At 30.3% G+C, this 10233-nt stretch overlaps 1 protein-coding gene across 2 annotated transcripts in view; it reads left to right on the plus strand.

Annotated features, from left to right (window-relative positions):
- The window catches only part of LOC107440566 (3',5'-cyclic-AMP phosphodiesterase 7B), a 106045-nt gene that overhangs the window by 24265 nt on the left and 71547 nt on the right, over positions 1 to 10233 (plus strand). For both annotated transcript variants that reach the window (XM_016053531.3, XM_071187523.1), the window contains exon 2: positions 8294 to 8336. In XM_016053531.3, coding sequence (XP_015909017.1) covers positions 8294 to 8336 — 43 coding nt within the window. The remainder of the gene's footprint in view (positions 1 to 8293; positions 8337 to 10233) is intronic.

Raw genomic sequence — 10233 nt, forward strand, 5'->3', positions numbered from 1 at the left:
TTGATTAGCCTGAGTAGGGACCGAGAGTGTGCGGTATCATTAATCTGTTCTACCGTAAAGTGCTCTATTTCTTACGGGTCGTCAGGCTACTAAGACAGGGGAGCCATCCCCTTTGTTGAGGATCAAAATTGCGATGTCATGTCTTCGGATAATCCTCAGGGATGTTTCCCAGACCGTCGTCAATAGCCCATTGCTCTAGTTGGAAGTAAAAAATGTACCTACCTACCTACGTACCTTAATTAAAGCGAAATAATTTTAAAAAGTATAAAAATATAAGTACCTACCTACCAAAGTTGAATTGAATTTTGGAGATAGAAGTTAGTTTTGGAATTTATATATATTTTTTCAGTCCTTTGAAGGGGCAGTTGAGCAAATTCTTGTCCATTGGTTGGACCGTCCAGTTCATTTGAGTGAAAATCGCCTCCTTTTAAGCAGACACTAACTTTAATCTGAGAATCTGTTCTTGAATATCACTGATGGGTCGTGCCTATCGTTCATAATCAACATTATAAAATCATACTTACATTAATTCAAAATTACTAACTAAATTTAAATAAAATCATAATAACACAAATAAGTTTATTTGGATTAAAATATATTAAAACGTACAGCTAAATGCACTATTCTGATACCTGCTTGTTGACGTTATAAAACCTAAGAAGCTGATAGGTTAAGGGGAAAAAACTTAGTTGGAAAGTNATATATATATATATAATTTTTGTACATTGCACAAGTTAATAGAATTAGCTGGAAATTTTCTCTTTATTTAGTGTAATCACAGCTTCCAATAGATTATATTGTTGTTGTTTTTTTAATCATTTGCAGTAAATAATGTAGAATCAGGATCATACAGATCAGTCTGTATTAAAAAAAAGTAAATGCAGATGTTTTACTCATTATTTTACACTATTTTAACACTAGAAAGACTGAAACTTAGTATATACCTATATTGCCAAAAAGCAGTTAAAGTGACTAGATTGTGAACGAATGTGTAAAGAAATTTGTTTAAAATTAATTTTTTATATTATTTACAGTTATATAACAAGTTATTAGTAAATATTGACAATAAAAAAATCTATGTTGCACGAAAAGTCACAAAATTCTAAGAAATTGTGTCATTACTTCCTTGGGCAATCTAGTGTTAAACGTTAAATTTTAATATGGTAACAATATTATTTGTCTTACATATTAAACTTCAAATATTCTGAAATTTAACTAAGCTAGCCGATTATTAATATTTTAATGATTTTAACAAGACAAACTTGTTTGCAGGCAATTTTTTTTGGTTTTTATCTTTGTTACAGAATTATTCTGTCAGAGGCGAATAAACATTATTTTACGAACATATTGTGAACTAACTACAATACACATTATTTATGGTTAGACAACACGTTTTAAGAGAAAAGTGAACGCATGGTCGTAATGAACACAATTCATAATCTTTTCTGACTTTATTAAATATAAATGTTTTGATCACTGAATGTTTTTATAACCTTTCAAAAGATTTCAACGCCTTCATTGCCTCGACGACCATTATATTCATAGTATTTCCTTGAGATTTCGCCTCCTTCTTCTATGTAATTGCATGTTGTGCAACTTTCGATCAAACAGTATATTTATTTTTAAATGTTGTGTAAATATTTTTTCAAAAATTGTTATTTTGGAACATAGTGGTTTTAAATAATTAGAGAATAGTTAAACAATGTGCCCATGTGAAATTATTTTTATAATATAAAAATATATTGTCAATTTTTAAATATTAAATGTTTTCCTGGTAACCCCCCACTGGAAAATGTCTACGGGTACCTTTGAAATTTGTGCTTATATAACCGACGTTGTACCCAATTATTTGGGTTTACGACTACTAATATTCAATTCCGTAGCCTTGTCATTTTAAACCCGAACCAGAAGACAAGAGAACTCCGGAATCAAGTATTAGGAGAAATTTGCCTTCGTGGAGGGCTTTTGGATGGAATTAACCAGCATTTGCGTTACATGGAGAGGAAGACCATGAAAACCTCTCACGGTTAGCCTGACGGAAAAGAGACTCTAATCCATGATCCGTCTACCACTGAGGATCAGCACGGTGGTCAGTGCCAGGGCTAATGAGAATACAAGGGCTAGTTCACACCGCTCTTAGAGCTGAAGCTACGATTTCCCTCCTCATGACGTCACTGTGTCCACAGATCTCGGAGATCGCAAGCAAAGATATGATAACTTTGCATCTTTCTCTTTGTAAAAATAATGGTTATTAGCCTTCAAACTTTACGTAATTAACACATTATTTCCGTTCAAAAAAAACTTTCTTGGCCATTATATTAAAAAAAATACCATTTTAAACTTTAAAAAATGTTTTGCTAATTGGCGAAAATGACACGATAAATACTTTATTTTAAAAAGTTCAGTTTTAACTTTAACTATTAANAGGAAGACCATGAAAACCTCTCACGGTTAGCCTGACGGAAAAGAGACTCTAATCCATGATCCGTCTACCACTGAGGTGGTCAGTGCAAGCCGGGTGCGGTATTCGTTCCGTCGCTGGGATTCGAATCCGGTTCACCGTATTCAATGGCGAACGCTTCTGAGCCATCACGGCTCTAACATAGTTATTTTAAAAAGAGATTGAGAACCTACGTTTTAGAGAAAATTTTTGATTTTAGGTGTATGTTTCCTCCAATTTGCATCTAAAATACTAGTGTTATAGAATTGGAACAACGCTACTGTTGGTCACACGAGCAACGTGCAGTGACATACAAGTCTCCGTTATTTAATATTATGTGAATAAATATTTGTAAACATAAAAACTTAGATAAACTGGTATATTTTCAGGTTCAAATGTATCCGGCAAATTTTTTTCTTATTGTCTTGCCCACAATGTCGCCATGGTCACAAATATTCAACTTCCATGAACTATCATCAAGAAGTTAGAAAGAAAATTATCAGAGAAATAAAAAACATAAATTTTATCAAAATTTATATGAAAACTGTAGGGATAAAATTTATCTAAAAATCAACTGCAAATCATCGGATTTCTATTGAGCTGTTTATAGTTTAAAATGTAAACCTAAATGACTAAGAAAAACAGCAGAAAACTGACGTTAAGAAAACTGAAATTGCATAGGATGTTATCAAAATTATCACAGTTACAAGACATGATTTATGAAGGTATAAAAAAGTCATTCATCAGTTAATAAAAGATAACAGTTTGATCGAGGAAAAGTATATTTTTCTAACAATTTATTCCAAAGTGATGGGTTCGACAGGAACAAGAAATGATTCTTTAAAGAATGACATTTTTTTTTTACTCAAGTCAGTATCACTTCTGGTGAGTTGTTTCGATTTTTGCAAATTGTCGGAGTTTTTTTCATACGCAGATTTAATGATGTCCCAAAAATTGACATTTATGTAAGATATCTCTCAAAGCTTGTGAAAGAATAGTTTGCATGTAACAGTATTGATGTTTTAGCCGTGATGGCTCAGGAGATAGAGCGCTCCCAATGTGATGACCCGGGTTCGATCCTTGCTATGACTGACTGATATGAATTCCGGCTTGCACCGACCACAGTGCTGAAGTAAAATATCCCCAGTGGTAGACTTACTGTCGGGCTAACCGTGGAAGGTCCATGTAACGCAAATGCGAGTTAGTCCATCAAAAAGTCTCCCAATAATTGATCCAGGAGTCTTCTGGATTGGGTTCAAAATGACGGAGTTGTCTGGGCTATAAAAGAAGACCTATGAGTCGAAAACATTCAATCTTATTATTGCAATACTAACTCATATTTAACGCACGAAAATCTTAGCAAATATTATTTCAACTTAATGAGAGTCTTTTCATCAGCCAATAAGAGCTGATGCATAAAAACAAAGAGTCAAGTACAATTTGAGAACTGTGCAATATCAGAGCTATGCAAAAATTCGATATTAATTTAAGAGGACTTGAATGTTCCGGAGCATTTCTGAAAACGCTTGTTAACAGCAATTCAGAGAATAGAAAAATATTGATTTTTAATTAAATTAGGTCTTTCCTATCGTCTATTTATGTTTTGTTCATTCCTTTTCATGGTCACTTCAATACATTCCTAAATAAATTATAAACATATTATAAACATTCCTAAATAAATTATAAACTTACTCTTTCTTCAACCACTTCAAAATTAATGCTTTTGAAGCATTTATATATTTAGAAAAGGAAGAAATATACATATCGTGAAAAGATCGGGGAAAAAACTGCAATTAACACTTAGAAATACGGTACCGAAAACATCAAAACCTGTTTATTTGTAAACAGAAAAGAGTCTCACGTTTCTTAGCAGTTCCTCCCTTCCAGGGCTATCTCCCTTCAGCATTAATTTGCTATTATTTTTTTTACAGTCGAGGAAGGAAGTTTTTTTAGCTTGCTTACACAAAATGAAATCATCTGTATAAATAGGTTCCGCTAAAAGTGTCAATTATTTCTTTAGGATGTCGTTAGCAAAAAATAAAAGCTCTGTAAATTTATATTTGACTATATTATTTGAGTGCCTATTTTTTTTCCATTTGTTTCTTCTGCCAGAGTGATGCTTAAATGTGCAAGGAAACAACATCAACAAAAATTCATTAAAAATAATAATAAATGATAGTAATGTATAATCAAATTATAAAAGTTTAAAAAATATAGTAATTTTACAACAAGAAAAAACGGAAAAATATTTAAAAAATTTAACCCAAAGTGCATCAAAATGCACTTTTCAAAATGGAAAAATGTAGAGAAAACAAGGAATATTTTTGCTTTGTGACTAAAAACAATTTTGTAATATTTGGTGTAATTCTAAAGTAACTACTTGTGCCAATGGTTCGAAAATGCTGATTACTGAGTGCTAGTCTTAATTTATTTCTTAACAGGCGTAATATTATTTATAATTATATAATTAAATTCAGGGACCGATTAAGAAAAATTCAGGCCACCAAAATGAATAAATAAATAATTGAATTGTAAATATGAATTAAATAAATAAATGCCGACACCATGGAGTGGGTGTTACATTTGAAAATACAACTTTTTCTAAATAACACTGTTAAAGATTTTCTATATAAGGAGATCATTCCTATTGATAATTTTACTCTTTCGCCATTTCTACAACTTTTTTTTAAACAATTTTTGATTCACTTTTGAAGTTTGTTCTATTCGATGAAAAAATAATTTTTATTAGTTTTTTTTTTATAATTTATTTTTGTTTAATTATTTTATTTAATAACTGTCGGAAATTTTTTGAATTGCAATGTACAAATTTTGACATTAGTTTAAGCTATAGCCGTTTATACTACTGAACACGAAATTTAAACAAAATGAAATCAGCTTGTAATTTTATAACTATCGATTTACTTCAAATTTTCTTAGTTTAAATTGTTTTAAAAATTTATGTACCTTACTTTAAGGAGTATCTTTAATACTAAGGCAATTTTAAAATGCAACTCAAAATAATTAATAATTTGTATAAAAAAGATAATTCGATGTCAAAAAGGCGTTATTCCAAAATAAAAAGCGATTCTTTGAAGAATTTGATTTCAAAATTCAATATGGCAGTGGATTCAAATGTTAAAAAATCATTCATCTTCGGCTCAATTTGTATAAGTTAAATTTTGTCGTTAAAAAAAATTTTTTTGAATTGATTCGTATAATGAAGATTTTATTTAAAAAAGACTGCATATATAATTTTTATTTTATGTATACTATCATAGATAATAAGCAATGTTTTTATCGATTATAAATAAGTGTATACATTTTAAGTTCGCCAAGTTGATAGAGTTCTTAAGAAACTTTTGATGAACCAATTTGAAAACCGATTATTCAAACATGCGTTTTTAAAAAGTGTTTAAAGATTAACGTTTTTCAAAATACCTTAAAGATGCTTTTTTTTATTCGGCATTTGTAAAAAGTGCTTTCAGAAAGAAATTTTTTTCTTTGCCGTGTCGTTCTAAATTACAACGAAAATTTCTCAATTTTATCAGAAACTAGCTATTCTTTCATGATTATGTTAAGTTTTTGAAAACGTTTTTCAATTTTATTGATTTTATGTTAAGAACTTCTAACAATAGAAAAAAATATTTTTTATTGCTGCACAGATCCTAATTATGATTTTTTTTTTGGAAAGTGATTTAAAATATTTTTTGAGTGCTTAAAAAGTACTTAAAAGGTGTTTGTTTTTTATTGAAAAATTTTGCTATGCACCATGAAAAAAATATAATAAAAATAATATAAATTAACTGTCTAGATTAGGAATCCACTTTTTATTGTTGTAAATCAGCCCTAATATTTTTTATTCTTTTCTTTCTTAAAAGACATGTTTTTAAAAATACCATATAATATTGTAAAATGTTGTCGTATGTTGTGTTGCATTCAAATGAAATCAATCTTGTCATAATAAGTTGGTTTTAAAATATTTTCAACACTAGAATACATTCTCTTTTTTTACTCAGTTTGTCCTCATAATGTTAAATGTGACCCCTACATAATTTAAAAAATTTTCTAACTTTTTTTTTAAATGTTTTACAACAAATTATTAAAAGTCAATTGTATTTAAAATGCATGAAACATTAATTGCTTCATTATTATTTTTTTAATAAGTTCATTAAAAAAAATTTGCGGGCGAACACTGTTATACATTTTTAATGACATTTTCATTGATTTCTATAGTCTATTTTAAAAAATAAAAAAAAATTAGTTTGAAGGGATCAAATTGTATTCCTTGGAGAAGTTATAGCTTAAGTGTTGTACACTGTTAGAATTTTCATTCTAAAATTATAGTATAATAATAGGCAGCAGTTTGTCCATCCAGTTAGCTGTAAACTTTACTGTTAGAAACATTTTTCACCTTTATGGTATCTTAACTATTTACAACTGCTTAAAAGAAACATGAATACAAAACTAAACTGTTTTTTAACCATTTTACAACTGGCACAGTTTTAAAACCGTAATAATGAAATTAACTAGACCTTGAAGTTAGGAATTTTTTAAGGTAATGGTTAAGTTGTGATTGAGTTGTGTTTTGTCAAATGAACCGTGCAATGTGGCATAACTAATTTCTCTGGTGGGGCTATCTATGCGTCAATGAGAGTGTCGTATTCTGATAGTCTTGGGGGGTCGCCAATTGTGCAGTGCTAAACACTAGATACTCTTCATGTGTAGAAGAAATATTGTAGTGTCAACGCTGGATTTGAACTCCCGTTCAGCCGGTCATGAGATTGACAGATTATCCCTACTGGTGATAATATGTACCCAACTTCAAAAAATTTAAGTGGCTTGCTTCAATAAGTTGACCTAGTTGGTGGGTTCTGGCTGTTTAATCGTATTAGAGGAAAACAGTCAATAGACGATTTTTCTTACTGTTAACAGTTTGAATAACATCTTTTTTTAAGGGTGTTTTGACTGTTTTAGTTAAATATGGTGAAATAACAATTAAATAAACTGTTAATTAACTAATTTTTTTGAGAAATTTCTAAGAGTATTGGTGAAAAAAATGTTTTTACCTTTTGCATTAGTTTTATAGTTTTTCTGAAATAAATTTTACTTACAAAAAATATTTTGATTCAAATGATACAGTCCTCTCATATAAAGATCTGCACTGGTGTGTAAGAACTACTGGATTGATTATAATGAAATTTGATATGTACATACATTAATACAAAACAAATAACCATTCAACAGACGTATGATCGTGCGTAACACTCGTTGGAGTTGGTAGGTATGAAATTGCCACAGGAAATGATAAACTGCCTTATTTCACGAATGAAATCACGCTGCAAGGCCTGTATATCTGTAAGAGGGGACCCCCGATTAACCCATTTTTTATTTATTCTGCAACCACTGTTTCATACCTTTCGACTCCAACGATTATTACGCACGATCATGCGTGTGTATTACAATTGTTGAATAGTTATTTGTTTTGTTTTGTATCAATATACATATGTACAAATCAAATTTCATTAAAATCGGTCTAACAATTCTAGAGATAATCAACCAAGTCTGCAAATTATCTTAATTTCTTACACACCAGCGTATATTCAGTATGTTCTGTAATCACCGCCTTTTATGAAATTATTGTCGAAACATAACTAGTGAAGAAGCATCAATGGTGAAACTTAGTGGTTGCTAATAATTGCATATTTTGTTCTTTTTTAGCTCCTCATTTGTGATTCCTCTTATACTTTCACGCTTAAACTTGAATTGAGTAATCAGCATCATTTAATTTTTGACATTAAAAATTATAATGTTCATAAAATAATGTTATTTTAATTTAGGAATTTTCTATTTCAGAGAGGAACTAGTCTAGTCATAGGTCTTAATAAAAGATGCCAAAGTAAGTCAAATCTTCTATTAACGTATGATAACATTTTATTTGTACTCATGATAACACTCGAGATAACTGTATGACTTTATTTGCATTGTTAGGGACGTATCAAAACTTGCCAAAGTGTCCGGTTCATGAAACTGGAATAAATGAATGGCTTGCCGGAATTTTACACTTAGAGGTCACCCTCTTTTAAAATTCCTTTACTTTTTTTTTCAGTTTTTCGTAAGCCACTGCTTGATTTTTGCCAAATCTTGGCAGCTATTTTGGCGCAGATACGATACAGAAACTTTCCCACACTACTATTTTTTACTTTTTCTTTAAGATAAAAAAAAATTTTTTTTGACTAATAGCATATATATTTTTTGTATTTTTTATTCTATTTTCTTAATTAAAATTTTTTAAAAACTAAATTTCAAATTTTAAGACGCTGTGCTTTTTTTGAAACTTTCCCCTTGGGGAGATTCCTCCACAGACTTCATTGTTTAGGACCAGTGAAAGGTAAAAGAAGCGTTTTCTCAAGCCCTCTGAGAGTATATATATACTCCGGCACTTTTTCTCAAATTAAATACGCTAATAATAATTACTGCAATTAAATAAGCTGAAATTTACAGTACATTATTATTGATAACAGAGAGAATTGTGCGCCGGAAAAAATCCGGATTCCGCCATCCGGAAAGTTTCAAGAAATCATCGATCACATTTATGTATAAAAATTCTTATACATTTTATTTAAAAATATTAGAACTAGAATTTGCAGTTGTCATCTCATTCATTTGTGAATAGTTTTTCTGGTAGAATAATAAAGGTTATTCGAGATAAAAATAAACTTATATATAATCATTAATTTAAAATATACTGCTTTTAATTTAATTAGAATTTCATGTTGTGAAAATATCAATGATTTAAATTTATAAAGACATTAATTATTTGATATCCGTCATTAATGATTGTGCTCAAGAAATTTTCGGGATTTTTGAGTTGGGCTCACAATCACCCCTGTTGATATTATCTGAATATCCTGTAATAAAATATTAGCAATTAAAAAAAATGATCCAAAGCATGCGAAATACTATATAACGAAACTCAAACTGCAAACAAGTTTACACCCACATAAACCAATAAGCATTTCATCCTATTCCGTCAAAATATAAACAAGTAGTAATTCTATACTCCAATCACAGTCTTTTGCATCTTTAAATAGACCGTATCTCGATGACAGATACGGTTCGTCACAAACTTATTCCCCCCAAAATGAACAAAGGGCATTGTAAGGAGTGTTACAAAGGAACACCTGCTAGTAAATGATAGCGAAGACGCTAGAGGAAGGGTGTTTGAACGGCCAGAGGACCACTCGTCTGGTCAGCAGATGGGGAGATTGACCCCGTCCGAGGAGTCTGTCGAGGCACACGTAGGCACAAGCCATTTTACATGCAGAAAGGTAGACCCCCTGGCCTGCTGTGGTCAATGGCACGTGGCATCCATGTCTAATTGGTTGATATCCATGTCTAATGAGGGAGGGCTTTCCTTCAACTTTGCGAGGTTGCTCTCTCCGTTACAGAGGCTATCTTTTTAAGGGTATGTTCTGAATGCAAAGTCATAAACTTCGTCCGATCTAATATTTAAAAATTAGTTGCATTATTTATATTGCAATTAACTAATTGTAATTATTTAAATTATTTCCGTTGTTTATGACTATGATTTAACTATTACATTCACAGCAACAAATTAGTTAACAAAAAATGATTTATCAATCGAAAACAAATTAAAAAGAAAAAAGTGCATTAACATTTAATTAATTTTGTAATTTTACTCCTTTAAATTTGTTAATGTTGAGCAAGACATTTTGTAGATGCATTCTAATCATAATGACATGAAATGGTTTTTCGCTCCGCAAAAACATATT

This window comes from Parasteatoda tepidariorum, chromosome X1 (genome assembly GCF_043381705.1).
Source record: "Parasteatoda tepidariorum isolate YZ-2023 chromosome X1, CAS_Ptep_4.0, whole genome shotgun sequence".
Taxonomy (NCBI): domain Eukaryota; kingdom Metazoa; phylum Arthropoda; class Arachnida; order Araneae; family Theridiidae; genus Parasteatoda; species Parasteatoda tepidariorum.